Genomic DNA, 24,408 nt, shown 5'->3' with positions numbered 1-24,408 from the left:
GATACCTAACCATATTTGGCAGATGGACGTCACACACTTGCCAGAATTTGGAAAATTAAAATATTTGCATGTTACAGTTGATACTTCTTCTGGATTTTTGATGGGCTCCCTTCATGCTGGAGAAAAAACTAAAGATGTTATAGCTCATTGTGTTAGGAGCCACAGCAAAAATATTGATATAGGCACCTTTGGATTTAATGACTGCCAGCCAACAATTCACATTCATATGGTAATTGGACTCATGCTGTTCAGCTGGGCCCATTTCAAGACTCAGGTTACTCATGTCACTCTTGTAATGGGAGAGTTCCCATTGGTTGGAAAAGGATGGTAGGAGGGTGTTCCGGGGGAAGTGGAAACCCCCCCGGCTCAGGTAGAACACACACGTGGCGGACCCACCTGTTAGGGGACGCACACGGCCTCTCTCTAAATAAAACTTTGTCTCAGTTTGACTGGCTTGTGTTTTTGTGCCCAACCGGGTTGCAAGATTGCAAGCCCGCGTGCACTGACAGCTCAGCAGGGAATCGCTCAGCAGGGGTGCCGCAGGCAGTGCTCGGCAGCAGGAGCGGGACTCAGCCGGCCCGGGGCCGGGCAGTTTGCGGCATTTTGGTGGCCCTGTACTGGGAACGCCCAAAATTTAAAGGTGAGTAATATCGCTCGCCCCTAAGGAAAGGCGACAGAATGGGTATTTCTGTTTTGATTTATTCTGCTTTTATTTCAGGCTCTCTAGCCTTACAATTTTTTCAGACGAATTGGGATAAATGGTTAACTCAAGGTTTGAAGTTATTCGGCCCTGAGAGAGAGAAAATTGACATAATCATTTTCCTCCTCTCCGTTTCTGTTTCATTCTGTTTTGGCTTTCTTCTATCCTATCTTATTGGGTTACGTTACCTTTATAGTAGATTAGAATCTAGTAAAAAACAAACCGAAAAACTGTTAAGTAAATTGTTAGAGGTCCAGGCCATGGCAGAAAACATATTAGGTCAAGCAAAACAAAAGGTCTCTCAAGCTAGTCAGATAGAAGAAAATTTGAACAAGGCAAGCTCAGGGAAAAAACGGTCATCAGATAGGGAGGCTGCTACTAACTCCGTTTCACCACCAGAGGGCATAATTCAACCAACAGCTTTACCTGCCTCCATAGATGATGAAAGGAATCCTGAGGCGGGACCCCAAAAATTAGCATGCCCTGTAGTTGAGCGGGGAGAAGAAAGAGAACGAGTTTACCGTGCCTTAGATTTCAAAATAGTAAAGCAATTAAAGGAAGCTGTAGCAACCTACAGCCCGGCCGCTCCCTTCACAGTCAGTATGGTCGAATCTATTACCAGCTGGGACTTAACACCAGCAGATTGGGCTAACGTGTGTAATTCTGTGCTAAATGGAGGACAATATTTATTATGGAAAATTGCCAATGAGGAATTTTGCAAGGAGACAGCTAGGCGAAATGCAGAAGCAGGTTACCCTGAACGAGACCTGAAAATGTTACTGGGGAAAGAAGAATTTGAAGGGCAGATGCAGCAAATCAGATATGATCCTGGCGTATACGCTCAGGTCGCCATAAATGCAATTAAGGCATGGAAAACTTTGAAGGGACAAGGGGATTTTCAAGGTCAACTATCTAAGATAATACAAGGAGTTAATGAGCCCTACGCTGACTTTGTAGCTAGACTTATTGAAGCAGCCTCTGAGACATTTGAAAATACAGAACAGGCAATGCCATTTATAAAACAACTGGCTTACGATCAAGCAAATTGTTGCTGCAAAGAGGTCATTAGACCATGGAAACAGGAAGATTTAAACACATATATTAAATTATGTAGAGACATTAATGAACAAGGACAAGTCATGGCAGCTGAAGTAAAACAGGCTTTAGGTACCAAGCCAAAAACATGCTATAATTGCAATCAAGAAGGACATTTTAAAAGAAATTGCCCCATAGGAGGAGAGTTTAACAAAGCTAGATATCAAAAGAGTAGAATCCCGGGTATTTGCCCACGATGCCATAGAGGGAGACATTGGGCTAATGAATGCCATTCTCAAACCACCATAGAGGGTATTCCATTATCAAAAAATGGACAAAGACCAAGTGTCTACCCACGATATCGTGGAGAAAGGCATCAGGCCCCGTTGTCAAAAAACGAATTGGAGGGCCCAATGCCCCGGGGCCCAAAACCACAAATATACGGGGCAATGGAGGAACCCAGCAGCACCATCAAGGTGGTGCCCAGGACGCATTATCCATTAGATCCCTCATCAGACAGACTAGAGGGAGCGCAGGGTTGGACATCTGTGCCTCTGCCAGAGCAGTATTAACTCCAGAGATGGGAATTCAAATAATTCCCACAGGAGTAAAAGGACCTCTTCCCCAGGGAACAGTAGGCTTATTATTAGGATGCAGTTCTTCTACACTTAAAGGACTTATGATAAGTCCTGGGGTAATTGATCCCGATTATGAGGGTGAAATAAAAATCATAGCTAGTTCTCCAAGAGGTATATCAGTAATTTCATCAGGAGATAGAATAGCACAGTTATTAATAATACCAAGCCTACATGATAAATTTTCCAGTTGTAATGTAGAAAGAGGTTCCAAGGGATTAGGCTCCACAGGTGTAGATTGGGCTATGCTATCTTTAAATTTAGATTCTCGCCCTATGCTAAAATTAAATATTCAAGGACATAATTTTAATGGACTGCTGGACACAGGCGCTGACCTCAGCATCATATCTCGCCAGGAATGGCCTAAGCATTGGCCATTACAGCAAGCGACCCAAACGCTTAGAGGCCTAGGAGTGGCAACTAATCCCCATAGAAGTGCAATGGTATTAGATTGGAGGGATCCTGAAGGATGTGAAGGAACTATACAGCCCTATGTATTGGACCATCTCCCCATAAATTTATGGGGACGAGATGTCCTAGATCAATTAGGATTGACATTAACGAATAACGTCAATCCTAACGCGCCCACTACGAGGGCAAAACAAGGCTTTAGAAAAGAAAAGAGATTAAGAGATCAAGAACAAGATATAACAGCACCAATTCAAATAGATCAAGAGATAAATAAACATGGATTGGGTTTTCAAAAAGGGCCACTGAGACAATCAAAATTACTTGGAAATCAGAAAGACCAATGTGGGTTCCTCAGTGGCCCCTAACTAAAGAAAAGATACAAGTAGCCCATGATCTGGTCAAACAGCAATTAGCGGAAGGACATATACAACCTTCCGTATCTCCCCATAATACTCCCATTTTTGTTATTAAAAAGAAATCTGGTAAATGGAGATTATTACAAGATTTAAGAGCCATTAATAATGAGATGGTTATTATGGGACCTGCTCAATCAGGGATTCCCCAATTGTCTGCTCTACCAAAAACCTGGCATGTTCTAGCTATAGATATTAAAGATTGTTTCTTCTCAATTCCAATTCATCCCGAGGATAGTCCACATTTTGCATTTACTATCCCTCCACTGAATCATGAAGGTCCTGATCAGAGATATGAATGGAAAGTACTCCCTCAAGGGATGGCTAACAGCCCAACTTTGTGCCAAATTTATGTTGATAAAGCAATCCAGCCACTTAGAAATCAAAACCCTGAACTACAAATATTTCACTATATGGATGATGTGTTAATGGCACATAAAGATAAAAAAAACATTGCTAGAATGTTATGCCACACTTACAAACTTATTAAAAAATTATAATCTAGAGATAGCAATAGATAAAGTACAATTAAATCTTCCAATTAATTATTTAGGAGTTCTATTATCCTCAACCATGGTCCGTCCACCAAAAATTCAAATACGAGTAGATCAACTCAAATCACTTAATGACTTTCAAAAGTTATTGGGAGATATAAATTGGATAAGGCCTTATCTAGGCATACCAACAGGAGAATTAGGACCTTTATTTGATATTCTAAAGGGTCCATCAGATCCAAATTCACCCCGCATGTTAACACCTGAAGCTAGAAAGGCATTAAAAATCATTGAAACATATATGGAAAATATGCATTTGGATAGAATTGATATAAGTTTGCCTTTATTATTTATTGTACTACCGACAAAAAATATTCCTACAGGGGTATTTTGGCAAGAAGGTCCATTATTATGGATACATTTATCTTATTCTCCTAATACTATTCTTACTAGATATCCTGAGGCTGTAGGGCAATTAATACTCAAAGGAATAAAAGCAGCAAAAGGAGTGTTTGGGATTTCTCCCAATAAAATTATTACTCCATATACTATGGATCAAATTGATGAGTTAGCTCTTGAGTTAAATACTTGGGCAATAATCATGTGTAAATCTAGTGTTGCATTTGATAATCACTTGCCATCTAATCCTTTGTTGTCTTTTTGGTCTAAGCATCCTGTAGTTTTTCCAAAAATGACAAGAAAAACCCCTATCATAAATGCTCCAAATATATTCACTGAGGGGTCAAACAATGGTACAGCAGCAGTAGTTACTCCTGATCAAACTTTTACATTTTTAGTACCCAAACAATCAGCTCAATAGGTAGAGCTTAATGCAGTATTGCAAGCTTTTATGATGTTCAAAGATTCTACATTTAATTTATTTTCTGATAGTCAGTATGTAGTTAATGCTATCATATCTCTTGAAGATGCTGGTAGGATTTCTCCTTCCTCTACTGTTTTCTCTTTGTTTTCTGCTATACAAAGTCTAATCTGGGATAGAAAGGATCCATTCTTTATAGGACATATCAGAGCACATACAGGATTGCCTGGAGCCCTTAGTTTGGGTAATGAACTAGCAGATAAATCTACACATGACATACATATTTTCTCCACAATAGAAGAAGCTATAAATTTTCATAAAAGGTTCCATGTCAATGCTAATACTTTACAAAAACGTTTTAAAATAACTAAAGAACAAGCCAGACATATAATAAAACAATGTCAAAATTGTGTGACATTTTTGCCACAAGTTAATCTTGGAGTCAATCCTAGAGGACTGATACCTAACCATATTTGGCAGATGGACGTCACACACTTGCCAGAATTTGGAAAATTAAAATATTTACATGTTACAGTTGATACTTCTTCTGGATTTTTGATGGGCTCCCTTCATCCCGGAGAAAAAACTAAAGATGTTATAGCTCATTGCTTACAAAATTTTGCCACTGTGGGTGTTCCTAAACAGTTAAAAACTGATAATGGCCCTGGTTACACTTCCAAGTCTTTTAAACAATTTTGCTCATCATTTGGCATTACTCATATAACAGGAATCCCATACAACCCACAGGGACAAGGCATAGTTGAAAGAGCTCATCAAACTATAAAAATGTACTTATTAAAGCAAAGGGAGGGAATTAGTAAGGGGTATATATCCCCCAAAGATAAACTTAAAATAACCCTTTTTACTCTAAACTTTTTAAATTTGGATTCATCAGGACTTAGTGCTGCGGAAAGACATATGTATCCGAAAAATGTACATAAGCCTAAGGTACTTTGGAAAGATATTCTAACAGGACAATGGAAAGTCTGGAGTCGGGGCTCCGTCTGTGTTTTTCCACAGGAGGAACAGCAACCAATTTGGATTCCAGAGAGATTAACTAAAACAATTTCTACAGAAAAAGAAGATGATTTGACTCAAATCCATAACAGCTGATATTCAGAGTTCCAGCCTGGCTATTCTTACATCTGCGACAGTGATTTACCACGGTGCCTTTTTCAATATCTATTTTATTATTTGCATTTTTCCCACATCATAAAGTTTTATTTTATTTTATTTTATTTTATTTTACCTTATTTTTTAAGCTCATACAAACCTAGGTTAATGTTTTTCTGATCAGTTTTATTTTTTGACTGTGTTTTATTTTTTTTTAACTGTAAAGTTTTTAAACATTGCAATGGAGATTTCACCTAGCTATAGCTACAAGGCCTTTATTTACTATTGTCTTATATGTTCTATGTTATGTATGCACTGTTTTGTGTTGTATGTCTGTATGTGTGTATGTCCATATTTCATTTACAAGGAGCGCTCATGTATAAATAGATACAAGTATTCAAAAAAAAAATTAGTCACGTGACTTATATGTTTTAATTTACTTTAGGTAAACAGCTGTTATTAAATTTTGCTTTTAAAGGTGGTTAACAGATATGTTTGTTTACTTTCACCTTTCCTTTTCATTATATTTCATAATTCTGTACAGGATAATGTCTCTTTAGCAACATGGCCATAATTCCCATCTCCATCCCAGTGCCGGTGAAGACTAAGACCAAACTACAACTTTTATGATAGCTATCACTATAAACTGTATAAACTGATACATCTATCAAAATAACTCAATAAGACTGCTCAATCAAGGACTTAATTTACTTTGGGAGGAAAAGGACATATTGATAGACTCCTCCACTTTGAACTGCTCAATCAAGGACTTAATTTACTTTGGGAGGAAATGGACATATTGATAGACTCCTCCACTTTGAACTGCTTACACAACTTGCCTGGACTATGTATCACCTGTATGCATTGTGCTCTATTTGTTGATACAGCGAACTGGTAGTGCTATATCTTAGCCGATGTGTCACCAGTGTTTCCAAAGGAGCCGTCAATTGGCTTGGTGTCGTGGCAATTCTGCGTCTTTCTCCCTTCTGCTAGTGATGGTCTGATTTTGGGGGCCAACAGAGGTGAGGCAAGAACCTCACCCCCCCACTGGCGCCAAGGTTAAATTTGGGGGCCAACAGAGGTGAGGCAAGAACCTCACCCCCCCACTGGTGCATAGGCCTATTACACAGGTATGGCTATATACTGGACCGGTAGTCAGTGACGGGTATGATTCGGTTACAGTGGTATCAACCTAAGCCAGGAGACTGACGCAATAAGGTCAGTTTTCCCATGACGGGTAAGAACCATATGTGAATTGGACATACCTAACAGGCACGGTCCCTAGCCACATTTGCCTGTTGTTTATTTAAACAGTAGGGGGCAGATGTTAGGAGCCACAGCAAAAATATTGATATAGGCACCTTTGGATTTAATGACTGCCAGCCAGCAATTCACATTCATATGGTAATTGAACTCATGCTGTTCAGCTGGGCCCATTTCAAGACTCAGGTTACTCATGTCACTCTTGTAATGGGAGAGTTCCCATTGGTTGGAAAAGGATGGTAGGAGGGTGTTCCGGGGGAAGTGGAAACCCCCCCGGCTCAGGTAGAACACACACGTGGCGGACCCACCTGTTAGGGGACGCACACGGCCTCTCTCTAAATAAAACTTTGTCTCAGTTTGACTGGCTTGTGTTTTTGTGCCCAACCGGGTTGCAAGATTGCAAGCCCGCGTGCACTGACAGCTCAGCAGGGAATCGCTCAGCAGGGGTGCCGCAGGCAGTGCTCGGCAGCAGGAGCGGGACTCAGCCGGCCCGGGGCCGGGCAGTTTGCGGCATCATTGCTTACAAAATTTTGCCACTGTGGGCATTCCAAAACAGTTAAAAACAGATAATGCCCCTGGTTATACGTCTACTTCTTTTAAACAATTTTGTTCATCATTTGGCATTACTCATATAACAGGAATCCCATACAATCCACAGGGACAAGGCATAGTTGAAAGAGCTCATCAAACTATTAAAATGTACTTATTAAAGCAAAAAGACGGAATTGGGAAGGGGTATATATTCCCCAAAGATAAACTTAAAATAACCCTTTTTACTCTAAACTTTTTAAATTTGGATTCATCAGGACTTAGTGCTGCAGAAAGGCATATGTGTCCAAAAAATGTACATAAGCCCAAGGTACTTTGGAAAGATATTCTAACAGGACAATGGAAAGGTCCTGACCCAGTAATTGTCTGGAGTCGGGGGTCTGTTTGTGTGTTTCCACAGGGAGAACAGCAGCCAATTTGGATTCCAGAGAGATTAACTAAAGCGAATTCTACAGACCAAAAAGAAGATGATTTGGCTCATATCAATAACAGCTGATATCCAAAACTCCAATTTGGCTATCCTTACATCTGCGACAGAACCAGGATCTGTTTTATTATTGCCCTTTCCCATATCATGAAGTTCTATTTTGTTTTTTGAGCTCATACAGACCTAGGTTAATGTTTTGCTGATCAGTTCTATTTGTTTTCTTTTTTGACTATTGAGTTTTTAAACATTGCAATGGAGATTTCACCTGTAAAAAGTTATAAGGCCTTTACTATTATGTTATGTGTTGTATGTATTATATTATGTGTGCACACTTGTGTTTTGTGTTATATGTTTGAATGTACATATGTCCATATATCATATATGATTGAGCGCTCATAAAAAAAAATGGATCCAAAAATTTTTTTTATTCACGTGATTTAAATGGTTTAATTTAAATTGGGTAAATAACTGTTAAGAATTATTTTAATATGTAAACAAAAAAGAAGGTTAACAGATCTGTTTGTTTACTTTCACCTATTCTTTTCATTATATTTAATAATTCTTTTCAAAATAATGTAAATTGTTAAGAAAATTGTTTTCTTTTAGTGCCTTCTGGAATGTTACACAATGTTTTAAAATTGTTTTCTTTTAGTGCCTTCTGGAATGTTACACAATGTTTTAAAATTGTTTTCTTTTCATGCCTTCTGGAATGTTACACAATGTTTTCTTTAGCCATTATTGCCAGAATTTCTATCTTCATCCCAGTGCCAGTGAAGACAATGTAAATTGTTAAGAAAATTGTTTTCTTTTAGTACCTTCTAGAATGTTACACAATGTTTTCTTTAGCCATTATCTTCATCCCTGTGCCGGTGAAGACAAAGATAAAACTAATCTCCAGTTTCTGCAATAGCCATCACTGAACCGCTTACAGAACTTGCCTAAACTATGTGTCACTTGTATGCATTGTAAACTCACTTGTATGCATTGTGAACTATCTGTTGGTGCACCGACTTGTGGTAGTGTTGGAGTATTTTTGCTGATGATGTCATCAGTGTTACAATTTTTCCAACAAGAGCTGTCGATTGGCTTGGTATATCTTCCTCCCTTCTGTTTGTCATGATCGTTCAGCTATTTGGGGGCCAACAGAGGTGAGGCAAAGAACCTCACCCCCCCCCCCCGCTGGTACCTCTCCACAGGTGTGGCTGTATACCGGACTGGTAGTCAATGACGGGTAAGATCCCATTACAATGGTACCAACCTAAGACAGGAGGCTGACGCCCTGAGGTCAGCTCATCCGAAGACGGGTAAGGACCATATATAGTATTGGACAACCTAAGGCAGGCACGGTCCCTAAGCCACATGCTTGTTGTTTAAACAGAGAGGGGGAGATGTTGAGAGCCACAGCCAAAGGGGCCCCAGCAAACTTCCAGCTGCCAGCAAACTTCCAGCTGCCGGCTGATGATTGGCTCACAGTGGCCCCAGCAACATCTAGCTGATTGGCTCCTCTGCGGTGATGTTCATTGGGCTGTTTCCCTGCCCTTCAGACTGCCAGCTGATGATTGGCTCACAGCGGCCCCAGCAACATCTAGCTGATTGGCTCCTCTGCGGTCATGTTCATTGGGCTGTTTCCCTGCCCTTCAGACTATGGAACTGCTCATTGGGGGACTTCTTTGGCTCTGCCCACGCGACCCAGCCAATCGGCCTCAAGAGCAGGAGGATTGTGGGAGGTGGTGTGGGGTGTGAGGAGAGGCTTGTGGAAGCCGGTGGTGGCAGTTGGGCTCTGAGGGTTTTTCCTGAGGAGCTGTTTTGTTTGGCGTTTGTAGTTTTAAAAATAAAGTTTGTTTCTTTTGACAAGTGGCTCCTGAATTGTGCCCAGCCAGACTGTGGCAATACCTGCTTGATTCTACTATCCTTCCTACCTGCTTTCCTTCTCTCCTCCCTTCACTCCCTCTACCTAATCTAAAGTCTATTCTTCCCTGGCCTCCCCACCTGAGTGGGAATTAGCATCCACATATCAGAGAAAACATTCAACCTTTGGTTTTGGGGGGATGAGCTTATTTCACTTAGCATGATATTCTCCAGCTCCATTTACCAGTAAATGCCATCATTTCAGCAGATGAATGGATAAAGAAAATGTGCTGTGTGTGTACACACACATACACACACACACAATGAAATATCACTTATCCTTAAAGAAGAATGAAATGATGGCATTTGCCAAAGGCTATTTTGAAAATGAAAAATCCAGTATTCAATTTGTATGAAACCAATTCTTAAATTCATTTGACCCTAAAGAGCAAAAACAATCTTTAAAAAAAAAAAAAAGTTGAAGGATTCACCCTTCCTGATTGCAAAATTTACTACAAAGCTGCAGTCATCAAAAGCGTGATGCCATCACAAGGACAGGACAGCCATCAGTGTGGAGATGACCACACTGACCTCTGACATGGCTCAGTGGAGAAAGTGTCCTGTCTCAAAAAGTGGCAAGAAGACAACTGGATGTGCACCTGCTGAAGATCAGAACCCTGCATCACACCACGTGTGACATCCAAGATACCCGAGGCCTAGGTGAGAGCCTAAAGTGGAAGACCCTCAGAAGAAAATAGCAGCAAGTCCACAGGACCCTGGTTGTGCAACAGTGTCTTAAACATGACACCAAAGCCACAAGCAACACAAGAAACAGGTGAAGTGCAAAATTAGGGACTGGTGTCCAAAAAGGAAAAGGCTAAGCGAGGGAGAGATGGTACTGTCAAATCAGACACCTCCTAAGGGTCTGGCAGCCACCATACATGAGAACTCTTATGTCTCAACAACAGGAAAAACACACCAAGGAAAAAATGGGCAAAAGACTTAAATAGACATTTCCCCAAAGAAAATAAGCAAGAGACCAACAAACACATTTCCAAATGTACAACATGATTAGTCATTAGGAAAATGAACATGTACATTCAGAAAAATGAGAAGGTACCTGCCATCTGCATGTGATATATCAAAGAACATAAATGCATGAATAACTAATTAAAACAAATAAAAAATAAAAAAACTAAAAGAGATATCGTTCCCATTACAACGGCTATTTAAGAAAAGAGAGGGACAGAGGCAGGTGGACAGACGGCCCACTCCTGTAATCACAGCTACAGGGGGCTCAGCAGAATTATCACAAAGTCAAGGCCAGCTGGGCTTCTTATTGAGACCCTGTCTCAAGTGAAGAGGTCTCCGGATGTGGCTGAGTGCTAGAGACTTGTCAACAGGCACGAAAAAGGAAGGAGGGAAGGAAACAGTCAGTGCTGGTCATGGTGTGGAGCACAGGGGACAGACCTCCTTACAGGAAGGTACAATCCCACACTGTGGAAAGCCAGGAGGGGCACGTGAAGTCATCAAAGAATGCATGAGACCTGCAGTTCCACTCCCAGGGGCCTGAGAAGAAAGGCAAACAACACCTGCAGGTGAATGTGCACAGTGTGTCTATTCCCTGAAGCCACAAAGGGAGGGCACCCTTACAGTCATCACGCGGTGGACACAAACACCGTCCTCAGATGAACAAACCAAGGAGGCAGGGGCAGATGACGGGAATCCTCTGCAACGAGAACGGGTTACTGGCACACGCAGCACACGCCACCCTCAACACTTCCTCCAAGTGGAAGAAGTAGTACAATAGGGCCATATATTTCATGATTCTGTTAACATGGGATCCACATGAGGCAAATCCATACAAACAGAAAGAAGATCCCTAGTTGCAGGGGGCTGGGGGCTTGGCAGAGGCAGGGGAGGCACCAACAGGTAGAGGTTTGCTGCTTGCAGTAATAAAAGGGCCTGGAACGACGTAGCACTGAGGGTTGTACACAATTTTGATTTGACCTACTGCTACACTTTAAAATGTCTGCATCTGTGGTGTATATTATCACAATACAAATAAACTCACACTAGCAAGAAATATGCTGCCTCATCAGCAGGGGTAGACAAATAATGAAATGACTAATAAAGAAAAAGAGTCTACTGCAGCCTCTGCCAAAATCAGTGTAAGAGACAACTATGTCAGACTTCCCCCAACACCGCTCACATCCCCGCATGCAGACTCACTCCTGGCTCTGCAAGCAATGCTCCAGTGAGGGCAGTCAAAAACAACCCCCAGTGTTCATAAAAGAAGCACACCTGTGCCCTCACTGCAGAGAGTGTAATTGTCCACAGGGAACAGTCCCCGAGTGTCCCTCCTGCACTCCACTCCCTGGAGCACCCCTGCAGCAGCCTCCTCTCCTCTTGAAAGCTCCAGGGATGAACAGCGGGCTCAGGACGTGCAGGGCTGTGCATCAGTTTGTCCCTGGGGTCCCCTGCGTTTCCCCTCTGGAGCATGGCGGGCTGTTCTCCCTCCATGGGCTATTCTCTTCTCAGCAAAGCTGGGGTGTGTTTTCAGTTCCAAGGCATCTGATCTAAGACTTAAGAAGGCATCCCTGGATATTCACTGGGTAGAGCCTGGCATAGTGCCCCACTGAGCTGGCTTCCCAGAGCTGGGATGGTGAGGTCCCAGGACTGATCTGCCCCTCCCGATCCCACATGGTCTGAATGCATGGGCATTACCAGTTCCCAAGGTTGTCCCCCTTCCTCCATGTCCCCTGCAGGAAGCAGAAGGTGGCTGCTGGCTCACCCTCCTGAGTGACCTTGTGTTTGCTCTTCTCTTGTGGGGTACAAGGGGACTGGGTCCCAGGCTTCCTGGTAAGTCCAGTGCAGGCTGAGGGGTACGGATCACTGAAATGCTCTGCCCTCCTCCTCCATGGCCAGGGTGTTTAGCGGTCTTCCACACACTGGGGGCACATGGGGCTGCATGGTGAGCTCAGGCCAATGAGGACTCGTGGCTCTTCTCAGGGTCACTGGGCCACCACTCTCTGATGACAAGGCATGGAGGAGGGAAGCTGGTGAGGCGCAGAGTGAGGGTGCTGACTGTGTCACTGGGGACTGGAGCTGAACGTGATAGCAGGGTTCACTGTGACAGGATCGTACCCATGTGGGACAGAACTGGCTGCCTTCAGTGCCAGTGCCCCTCGCTCCCTCACCTTCCCCCTGCCCTGTTGGTCTTCCTCCACTGACTCAGGGTTTCTGACTGGGCTGTGTGTGCCTCAGCTGGGTCCCTGGCTGTGCTCAGGGCACACAGAGCATCCCTGGGCCAACTCCAGGCAGCAGCTGCTCCCCTCCCCCCAGCCCCTTCCTCTGCTCCTCCAGCTCCCTGTTTCCATAGGTGGCCCCTCCCCTCTGTCTCCCTTCTTCCACACAGGAGAGAACACAGGGACCTCCACTCTGTGCCTGGCTTATTTCTGCAGGAGGGCATCTCCAGTGTTGAGGTGAGAGTGTGGTTGTCACCTTGGCAGAGGCCACCTCTTCCTCTGCTGGGGCTGTGGCCTTTGGGCTAGCTCCAGGGTCACCAGGAGCTCAGGCTGTGGATGCCTCTGGACATTGCTGGAAACAGCCCAGAGCATCAGGAGGGTTGCTGGGCCTCCAAGAGTCGGCCAGACTGTCCCATCACAGGCACCCCTTGGTGTCCATCTCTTGGTGACATTTCTGCATTTGCCAGGGTGTCAGCTATGAGTCAGCATCATTTCTCTCTGTCCACAGGGGGGACACTTCCTCCTACAAGTGACAGGGCAGGTGTCAAACCAGCCTTCTGCTTTTCAGGTCAGCTGTGGGGCCTCCCTGCAAGGACCCCTCACTGGGACTCCTGCATGAAACAGTGGCAGAAAACTAGCCAGGCTCCCCCATCCCCACGTCCCAGGTATGAAGCCAGCCATGCTCTGAGGGCCTCAGCTGCCTGTGACATGGAGGAGGTGGGGATGCATTCCTCAAGACGCCCTCTCCAGAGTCCAGCACACCGCTGGCCGGCTGTCTGCAGAGCAGACCCTGTCTCGGCAGGACTCCTCTCCGACAGTCTCCCAGGGGAAATGCCTGGCGCTCTCTGAGTCCCATTTCTACCTGTGCCAAGGAGTCCCTGCGTGTTCTCTAACTGACTGATTGGTGCACACTCTCTGTGCATGTTTAGGAGGCTCCTGGGAGCTGGGATTCGGGTGCTCACTGGGTGGACATGGCCTCAGGGTCACTAGCGCAGCATCACCGTGGCCTCTGCTGCTTCCTCAGAGAGTCCCTTCACACTGCTCTCTTCTGGGAGGGACACAGGGCACTGTGGTCAACTGTACTCACATGCTGGGACAGAATCTGACCCTCCTGCCAAAAACCAGTGGTTCCATGGGTTTCCCTCTAACCCTCCTTCTGGCAGGCTGCTCTCCAGCCCTGGTGACCTGCCCCTGCTCTCCCTTCCCAGGTCCACCTGCAGGTATTGCATAGCCCTGAGTTCCCAGGTCAAGCACTCAGTGAACATGCTGTTCCTGCCCCTGTGACCATGCCCAGGCACCGGGCTGGTGAGTGCCACTCTGCATCCTGAAACAGAGCCAGCTGTTACCAAGGTGAACGGGTGAACCCTAACCACAGTCAGTGGACTCTTCAGTTTTAGGCTGGGAGAAATAAGAGTCTTGAAGATAAGGACCCCAGAGAATGGGGTTGTTAATGCCATTCTGTTTTGATGTTGCTCTCAACTTCCAGTTGGAGAGGCCTAAGTCTGAAATTGTTTGAAGTTAGTCTCAGCTTCCTTTCTGACCAGTAAGAGGTTGGCTGGATCAGGAAGTACTGCTGTTTGGAGTTTTGTCCACATGGGCCAGATCGGTGCACTATGAGGCTGGGGCTCCTGCAGAGTTCCATGAGTGGGGTTCCAGAGGCTGGGCCTGAGGGCTAATCAGGTCTCAGGGGAGCTTAGATCAACACACCCCTAAGGCCTGGCAGTTGCTGATCTCTGTCAGGAGCTGGATCTCCTGAACCTCTCAAGAATTCTACTCCAGGCACCAGGGAGCCAGTCCTGCACACTTTCTGCTACCTCCAACACCATCTTCCCAGGCTTTATCCCTGGGTGTATTCGTACCTTTCAGATTCCCAGCCCACTTCAGCTGGTTCCATGAGCCACCAGACTCAGAGAGGAAGCCAGTTGCACTCCCCTCCCTTTCTCTGACTTGAATCCGCTGGGCACAATCTTCTCTGTGTTCTGCTAGGTTCACCCTAGGCCACATGGTAGGTGCTTGCTAGGATGGTGTGGCAGTGTTTGCTCTATATCTGGGCTCCATGGCAGCAGCTGCAGCAATTGCTTCAAAGTGGCCCCTACTTCTGCTCTCTGTGGCCAGCTGAGAAACAGAGAGTACTTTTCAAGCACCAGTGCACAGAGGAGCCTCTGGGTCAGTAAGTGTAGGCAGCTCTTGGTCTCCTGATTATCCCCAAATCTGGGTTTCTTTATGTTGTCCCTCCTTCTGTGTTGAATCAGCGCCATCATCACTGTCACTGATATCCTTGATGCTGCAGCAGCTGGGCTCCAAGGTATTCTTTCTTCTTCGTTTACTGTCCCAAATTTCTAAGTCCCTCAGCCACTGAATGTTCAGTATTGAACTTTAGTGAAACCCCTCTTTCACTCACCTTGCTGAGAAGCAGTCCTCCTGTGCTCAAATCCTAAGCCTCAGAGAGACAAGGAATACAGCTTTCTTCTACTCTGCTATCTTCTGACCCCCCTAAATTGTGTTAAAGGTTTAAGTCACATGAGCCCAAAGGCATTTGGATCCATTTCTTTTGTTTTCTCAAGAGCACTTATTTATCCATTAGCCAATTTTGGTATCTGTATCAGGTAACGTACAGGTAAAAGCACATCAAATCCAGCTTGCACACACATACGTAGAAACAGACAGGAAACCAGGGTTGTATAACTTATCTAGATTTAACATTGGCCAGGATTTTTTTCCACACATATTTACTGGTGAGTTATAGTTGTACATAACGGTGGGGTTTGTTGTTATGTATTCATAAGTACACACAATAACTGGCCGATATCATTCCTTAGTATTTCCTCCCCGCCTTCCCTCCTCCCTCACCCTGATCCCTTTCCTCTACTCTACTGATCTCCCTTCAGTTTCCATCAGATATCCCCATCTTTTCCTTTTTCCCTCTCTAGCTTCCGCAGATGAGATAAAATATGTGACCCGTGACTTGCTGAGTTTGGCTTATTTAGCTTAATATACTGGTCTCAAGTTCCATCCATTTTGAAAATGACATAATTTCATTTTTCTTTATGACTAAATAAAACTCCATTGTCTGTGTATGCTGCATTTTTTTTATCCATTCATCCACTGATGGACATGGAGGCTGGATCCAGAGTTTGGCTACTATGAATTGTGCTGTGTTAAACATGGATATACATAGATTGCTACATACAGAATGCTGACTTTAATTCTTTAGGATAGATACTGAGCTGTGGCATGGCTGGTTACATTGTGGCTCTGCTGCTACTCTTTGGAGAAGGCTCCATACTTCAATAGTGGATTTCAATAGTGGTTGTCCTAATTTACAACCCCCAACAGTGTAGAAGTGTTCTTTTTCCCCCACATCCTCTCCAGCATTATTATTTATTATCATTTGTCTTCTTGATCACTGCCATTCTGACTGGTGTGAGATCAAATCTCAGTGTAGTTTTGATCTGCATTTCCCTAATTGCTAATGATGTTGAATATTTTTCATATATCTATTGGCCATTGGTTCTTCTTCTTTTAAGAAATGTCTGCTTAGTTCATTTGCCCATTTATTAATTGGGTTATTTGGTCTTTTGTTTGTTTGTTTTTGGTGCTGTTTTGAGTTCTTTACATATTTTAGATACTAATCCTCTATTTGAAGAGTAGCTAGCAAAGATTTGTTCCCATTCTGTGTGTTCTCTTTTCACATTTCTAATTGCTTTTTTTTTAGTTGTGCAGATCCCTTTGATTTGATGACCACTAATTAACTAATTTGATACCACTAATTAACTGTTGGAATTATTTCTTGAGATTTAGAGGTCCTATTGAGAAATTAATTACCTGTGCCTCTATGTTGGAACATTGACCCTTCATTTTATTTTAGCAGTTTCATAGCTTCTGAAATGATTCCTAGGTCTTTGATCCATTTTGAGTTGATTTTTGCAGAGGGAGAGATTAGGGTTTAGTCTCATTCTAAATATGGATAAGCAGTTTTTCCAGCATCATTTGTTAAAGAGGCTGTCTCTTCTCCAGTGTATGGTCTGGACATCTTTTCAGGGATCAGATGATGTTATTTGTGCAAGTTTGTCTCCTTGTCTTCTGTTCTGTTCCACTGGTCTGTGTGTCTGTTTTCAGGCCAGTGCCCTGCATTTTTTGCTGTTTTGCTCTGCAGTATAATTTGAAGTTAGGCATTGTGATCCTCAGGCATTGCTTTCTTTCTTTCTTCTTTTTTTCCCCTTAGAATTTCTTTGGCTTTTCTGGGTGTTTTAATTCTCAAAATGAATTTGAGAACTGTTTTTTTTTCTAGTTCTGTGAAGAATGTCATTGGTATTTTTGAATCTGTATATTGCTTTTTATTAGTTTGGTCATTTTAACATTATTTATACTGCCTGTCCATGAAATGGGAGGTCTTTCCATTTTCTTATGTCTTTGTCAATATCTTTCTTTAGTGTAATAGTTTTTATAGTAGAGGGCTTTCACCTCTTTGGTTATATTTGGTCTTAGGTATTTATTTTTTTAAGGCTATTGTGAATGGAATTGTTTCCCTGATATCTTTCTTAGCAGATCCACAGTGGTATATGGGAAAGCTATTGATTTTTGTATATTGAATTTGGAACCTGCTACTTTGGTGAGTCTATTAGTTCTAGCAGATTTCCTAGGTACAAGATCATTTCACCTGCAAACAGTGATAATTTGACTTGTTGCTTTCTTGTTTTTATTCTTCTCATTTCCTCCTCTTGCATAATTGCTGTGGCTAGAATTTTTACTGCTCTATTAAATAGAAGTGGTGAAAGTGGACATTCTTGTTCCTGATTTTAGAGGAAGTGGCTTCAGTTTTTCTCCATTCACGTGATTTTATCTTGGGTTTTTCATATAAAGCCTTCATGTTATTGAGGTAGGGTCTTTCTAGCCCCAATTCTTTAGTGTTTTTATCATGATTGGGTGCTGAATTTTGTCAAAGATTTCCTCTGTATCTGTTGAGATGACTAAGTAATTTTTGTCAGTATTTGTCTTTATGTGATAAATGTATCAATTTGCATGTGTAAAGCAGTCCTTGCAACCCTGCTAAAACCAATTTAATCATGATGTACAGTCTTCTTTTTTTTAAAGAGAGAGAGAGAAAGAGAGAGAGAGAGAGAGAGAGAGAGAGAGAGAGAGAATTTTAATATTTATTTTTTAGTTCTCGGTGGACACAACATCTTTGTTTGTATGTGGTGCTGAGGATCGAACCCGGGCCGCACACATGCCAGGCGAGCGCGCTACCACTTGAGCCACATCCCCAGCCCCATGATGTACAGTCTTCTTAATAAGTTGAATATAATTTGTTACTACTTTTAAAGGATTTTCATCTAAGTTTGTCAGGGATATTGGTCTGTAGTTTTCTTTCCTTGATATGTCCTTATCTGGTTTTGGTATGAGTATGATTATGACTTCATAGGGTGAATTTGGAAATATTCCATCCCTTTCTGGTTCATGGAATAATTTGGGGGAGCATTTGCATTAGTTCTTTTGTAAAGGTTTAGTAGAATTCAGCTGAGCATTCATTTGGTCCTGGGCTTTTCTTTGTTGGAAGGCCTTTTGTTACAGCTTCTTTCTCATTGCTAGTTATTGGTCTGCTTAGGTTTTCTATGTCTTCATGATTCAATTTTGGCAGGTTACATGTGTCTAGGAATGTATCCATTTCTTCTAGGTTTTTGTTACTGAAATACATGTTTTCAAAATGATCCTCAGGATTTCTATGATGTCTGTAGTGATTTCTCCTTTCTCATCTCTAATGTCGTTCATTTGAAGTCATCTTTCTTTTTATTTGGTTAGTTTGGCTAAGGGCTTATCAATTTGTATATCTTTTCAAAGACCAACTGTTTTTGATCCTTTGTATTTTCTTCTTAAATTCTCAGTTTCATTGATTTTGATTCTGATAGTAATTTCTTTCCTTCCACTGGTTTTGGAATTTGTTTGTTCTTGTTTTTCAAGGACCTGGAGATACATCATTGTGTTAGTTATTTGGGATCTTTCTGATTTTCTTATGTAGGCACTCATAGCCATAAGCCTTCCTAATAGAATCACCTTGTTATTATTTCAGAGGTTTGATCCAAACAATTTTGAAATTTCTCCCCTTATTTCTTCTATCACCCAATCATTATTCAAAACTGTATTGTTCAATTTCCATGTGTTTATGTAGTTTCTGTGGGTTTTTTCTGATTTATAATGTGATTCCTTTATGATCCAATAAGATGCAAGGAATATCAATCTTTTGAATTTTTAAAAGTTGCTTTGTGGCCTAAAATATGGTCTATTGTGGAGAAGGATCCATAAGCCACTGAGAAGAAAGTGTATTTGGCTCTTGTTGGATTAAATAGTTTGTAAATGTCTGTTAAGCCTATTTAATTTATAATATTTTTCAGGTCCAAACAGTCTTCACTGAGTTTATGCCGAAATGAGCCACCTATTGGTACCAAGTAGAGCTGAAGTTTGAGGGTCATTACTTTGTGTATGGAGGAAGGTGCACTCTTTCTCATCTGGGTTTAGTTCAGCAGCAGTCTCTCCTCCTTGTGAACTTGTGGTGTCCCTGCAGATTCCCAGCACCTCACAGAATAGGGAGGAAACAAATAATAGCCACAAACAATGCAAGAAATAAACAACATTAAAACAAATGCACAGTCCTTACTATGATACCCACAACACTAATTAACAAGAGACAGGAAAGGTGGGGTCAGCAATTGCCAACAGCAAGAAGTCAATAACCATGAGCTAGATGCCAGCCATGTGGTTCATGCTGGGAGAGCTGCAGCAGCATGAACAGGGCAGGAGTTATGCAGACCAAATGTTCTAAAAGGTGCTGAAACTACAGCTCATTGTAAAAGAATGGGATAGAAAGGTAGGAGAACGTTTAGAATGCTCAAACTGAATGGAAAGAATGGAAAGAATGCACAAGAGAAGTATCCAGCAATGGTTATAAGAAGGAGGAGAAAAAACAGAGTACAAAAAGAAATGGAAAGAGAGAGCAAGAGAAATTGGCTGTTAGTGGGAGAAGAAAGCAGGGGAAGAGAAACAAACAAAACAAAACAAAGGAAAACCAAAATAAACAAGCAAAACTTTTAACCCTGAAGAGACAACATGGGGAAAAAGGATTGTCATAAAAATTCTGAAGATGAGAAAAGGGAAACAAATATGTAGGTGTATAGACCCAGGAACCAATCGGCACAGCAATAACAATAACAAAAAAGGGAAGAAAGAAAGAAAAAGAAAAAAGGAAGAAGGAAAAAGAAAAAAGGAAGAAGGAAAAAGATTCTTCATGAAAGTAAAAAACATTGGCTCCACTTGGCTGCATTGAGGTGTCCAAACCGACGTCATCCCAGTGGCTCAGGAGGCTGAGGCAGGAGGATGCAAGTTCAAGGCCAGCCTCAGCAACTAAGTGGGACCTTGTCTCAAAATAAAAAGGGCTGGGGATGTGGCTCAGTGGTTAGGTGCCTCTGGGTTCAATCCCCAGTACTGGGGGAAAAAAAAGGTGGAAGTTTGCTGCATATGCCTGAGTGTCTTCTCCAGTTTTCTTGAGCTATGTACTGGGGCTGGGGTGGGACGGGGCTTGGACTGGTGACCTCTTCCTCTTTCTGTCACTTACTGAGCTGCAGCTAGAGGGGCCTGAAAGTGAGGCTGGTTAGAACAGCTCTGAGCCTCCCTTCTCACCGTGATAAGGTGGGATGGGGTGGGAAGGGTTGTCAGCTGGATTCTTTTGCTCAGACCAGATCCATGTACTGCAGGATGGGCTGTGAAAGAGTCCCAGGAGGAGGTTTCAGCAGCTGGGGCTTGGGGACACTCAGGCCCTGAGGGCTGTGCTGGGTGGAGGCTGCTCTGGAGAGATGAGATCAACACGCCCTGGCTCTGGACAGAGGCTGATCTCTGCTGGGGGTCTGCACCTCAGGAGCCTCCCAGGAGGAGGACTCCTCTCCACACATCCTGGAGTGCACAGCAGGGCACGTCCCTCTACCCCACCACAAGGGGGTGCTGAGGCTCCACTACAGAGGTAGGACCACATCCTTAGCCCTCGGCTACAGGACTCACCCCAAGGGCCTCTCTCCTCCCTGAAGCAGGGGTTGGGATGGCACGTCCCCACCCTCTGCTCCATAGTGGTTTACCTGGGACCCACCTCTCTGAAGCCATCTAGGGCTCACCAAGATGGTCCTTGTCAGCAGAAACTCAGATTAGTTGGAGGGGGCTTCCTGTGAATAACAGAAGAAACCCCTGAGACCCTCCCCACAAGAAAGTTAGTAGGTGTTAAGGAGATCACACTGGGACGAGGGACAAGAAAAATATGTGGTTCTTATAAAACCCCAAAGCATTGGAGGTAAAAGTGTAAGCACACCTGTGGACTGACAAAGCCAGACTTCAAACCCAGGTCACACCCCAGAGCTTGGCAACCACCTAGCCTTTATTAGGTTATCAATGTCCACTCACTGAGTCACTGAAAGCACCCTCAAAGGCAGACATAATTACAAACAATGAACAGTGCAGCAGTAACAACACAGACGTGAAACACTCATGTATATCAGTGTCCACAGGACGGGATGCCAGTCATCACACGCATACACAGAGCATATGTAACTCTTCACGGTCATGATCGGCACACTCCCAGCAGGGCTCCAGCACAGAATCTGAGCGCATTCTTCACATCCCTGTTCCTCAGCGTGTAGATGAGGGGGTTCAGCATGGGGGTGGCCACAGTGTAGAAGAGAGCTATGAACTTGCCCTGCTCATGGGAGCTGCTCTTGGCTGGCTGCAGGTACATGAAGAGGATGCTCCCATAGAACAAGGACACAACGGCCAGGTGGGAGGAGCAGGTGCTGAATGCTCTTCTCCGCCCTTCTGCTGACCGGATCTTCAACACAGCCTGGGCAATGTGTCCGTAGGACACTAGGATAAGGCCCAGCGGTAAGACCACAAAGATGAAGCTAGCAACGTACATCTCGACTTCGTTGAGCCTGGTGTCCACACAGGCCAGTTGCATAATGAGAGGCATCTCACAAAAGAAGTGGTCGATGCGATTGTGCCCACAAAGAGGCAGGAGCATGGTGAGCGTGGAGCCGACCATGCTGGTGGTCAGGCCCCCAAACCAGGAGGCAAAGGCCAGGCCAAGGCAAAGCTGTGGGTGCATGATGACAGTGTAGTGGAGGGGCTTACAGATGGCAGCATAGCGGTCATAGGACATGACGGCCAGGAGGACACACTCGGTGGCCCCCAGCCAGTGGGACACATAGAACTGCACCACGCACCCGCCATAGCTTATGGTTTTCTGTGGTCCCCAGAGGTTGACCAGCAGTTGTGGGACAATGCTTGTGGTGAAGCTGATGTCCAGGAAGGACAGGTTGGCAAGAAAGAAGTACATGGGCGTGTGGAGGCGCACGTCCACACGGGTGACCAGGATGATGGTGGCATTGCCCAGGATAGACACCACATAGCACACCAAGACCACCATGAAGAGGATGGGCTCCAGTGAGGGGCGAGCAGAGAAGCCCAGGAGCACAAACATGGCAGGAGAACTTCCATTGGTCATTTCCAGCCTCTGATGCCCAGAGGGTGGGGCCAAAAGGCCACCCATGCTGGGGGCACAGGACATGATGCAGGAAGCCATCTCACCACTTAGGAGCCAGCCTGCTACCCGAGCTCTCAGAATGCTCCTGGATGGCTTTGCGTGGTCTTCCTGAGGCAGAGAGTCCGAGTGAGAGGCCTGGACAGGCATGGCCCAGGGAGATGTGGAGGTTCATGCATGACATTAGCACTGGTTCCAGTGGAAAGGTCACTTGTGCCAGCAGCATCTGGCCTGTGCCTGAGTGTGCAGTGACACGGGGGTGTAGCACTGGGCAGAGGGTGGTGTTCCATGTGACGAACTGCAGGGCAGGAGTCAAATCAGAGTCCTGCCAATCACACAACCAGCTTTGTCCATGACATCTCCAGACTCACCCCTCCTTGCCACCCAGGGTCCTACCTCCTGGCCTTCCTGTGGCCATTTTCCACCTGAGATTTGATCTGATACCCTAACTTGTCTCAGTGCTTCCTTTCCAAGTCTTCCCTCAAAACCAAGCAGGACACAAAGATGTGCTAGGACCACAGGACCTGTGCCCACCCAGGGCCTTGGTGCAGAGATGGCCCCTGCTCCACGCTCTGTAGCAGCCAGCCTCTCGGACTCTCACCCACTCCATCATTGCATTTTCAATGGTGGCCTGTAATGGAGGCCCTCCTCAGTGCCCTCTCCACCTCTCCTCGCCTGCCCTCAGCCTTGGTGGCTACCACCCTTGGTCAGCTGCTCTGCCAGTATGCTGGACCCTATCTTACTCATAGACTACCAGTTCCCTGTGGGCTCAGTCCTTTGGTTTATTTGCTTCTGGGTGCTCAGAGTCTGTCAGGGTCTGATGCAGAGTCACTTCATGTGTCTTTGTGGATGTGACCTGATGGGTGGTCAGATGGCCTGTGGTCAGGGCAGTGCAGACCTGGAGTTGAGGGGCTGCTAGCAGAACCTCACTGGGGTTGGCAGGAAAGGTGTCTTGGGACTGCCAGTGGCTTGTGGAGAGACCCAGAACATGCTCTGCAGAGAGGGAACCAACCAGCCACGTCTGAGCACCTGTTCACCTTGGTAACAGCTGGCTCTGTTTCAGGATGCAGAGTGGCACTCACCAGCCCGGTGCCTGGGCATGGTCACAGGGGCAGGAACAGCATGTTCACTGAGTGCTTGACCTGGGAACTCAGGGCTATGCAATACCTGCAGGTGGACCTGGGAAGGGAGAGCAGGGGCAGGTCACCAGGGCTGGAGAGCAGCCTGCCAGAAGGAGGGTTAGAGGGAAACCCATGGAACCACTGGTTTTTGGCAGGAGGGTCAGATTCTGTCCCAGCATGTGAGTACAGTTGACCACAGTGCCCTGTGTCCCTCCCAGACGAGAGCAGTGTGAAGGGACTCTCTGAGGAAGCAGCAGAGGCCACGGTGATGCTGCGCTAGTGACCCTGAGGCCATGTCCACCCAGTGAGCACCCGAATCCCAGCTCCCAGGAGCCTCCTAAACATGCACAGAGAGTGTGCACCAATCAGTCAGTTAGAGAACACGCAGGGACTCCTTGGCACAGGTAGAAATGGGACTCAGAGAGCGCCAGGCATTTCCCCTGGGAGACTGTCGGAGAGGAGTCCTGCCGAGACAGGGTCTGCTCTGCAGACAGCCGGCCAGCGGTGTGCTGGACTCTGGAGAGGGCGTCTTGAGGAATGCATCCCCACCTCCTCCATGTCACAGGCAGCTGAGGCCCTCAGAGCATGGCTGGCTTCATACCTGGGACGTGGGGATGGGGGAGCCTGGCTAGTTTTCTGCCACTGTTTCATGCAGGAGTCCCAGTGAGGGGTCCTTGCAGGGAGGCCCCACAGCTGACCTGAAAAGCAGAAGGCTGGTTTGACACCTGCCCTGTCACTTGTAGGAGGAAGTGTCCCCCCT

General features: G+C 44.8%; 2 protein-coding genes across 2 annotated transcripts in view; one reads left to right on the top strand and one right to left on the bottom strand.

Moving 5' to 3' along the window:
* The first annotated feature begins 4,068 nt into the window (after positions 1–4,068).
* LOC144257394 (obscurin-like) overlaps positions 4,069–24,408 on the top strand; it is a 247,939-nt gene continuing 227,599 nt past the window's right edge. Inside the window, exon 1 of the mRNA XM_077803668.1 lies at positions 4,069–4,073. The gene's annotated coding sequence lies outside the window, so the exon portion shown is untranslated. The remainder of the gene's footprint in view (positions 4,074–24,408) is intronic.
* Positions 21,553–22,491, bottom strand: LOC144256451 (olfactory receptor 2C3-like). Its single transcript, XM_077801504.1, has one exon. It carries the CDS (start codon positions 22,489–22,491, stop codon positions 21,553–21,555), a length of 939 nt encoding a protein of 312 aa, XP_077657630.1.

The sequence above is a fragment of the Urocitellus parryii genome, chromosome 1 (assembly GCF_045843805.1).
Source record: "Urocitellus parryii isolate mUroPar1 chromosome 1, mUroPar1.hap1, whole genome shotgun sequence".
Classification (NCBI taxonomy): domain Eukaryota; kingdom Metazoa; phylum Chordata; class Mammalia; order Rodentia; family Sciuridae; genus Urocitellus; species Urocitellus parryii.
The sequence above is the reverse complement of the archived record's forward strand: the minus strand, read 5'-3'. Positions and strand labels throughout refer to the sequence as shown.

Coding starts and splice junctions, on each gene's coding strand:
- LOC144256451 (XM_077801504.1), bottom strand. CDS start 22,491: ATGACCAATGGAAGTTCTCCTGCCATGTTTGTGCTCCTGGGCTTCTCT.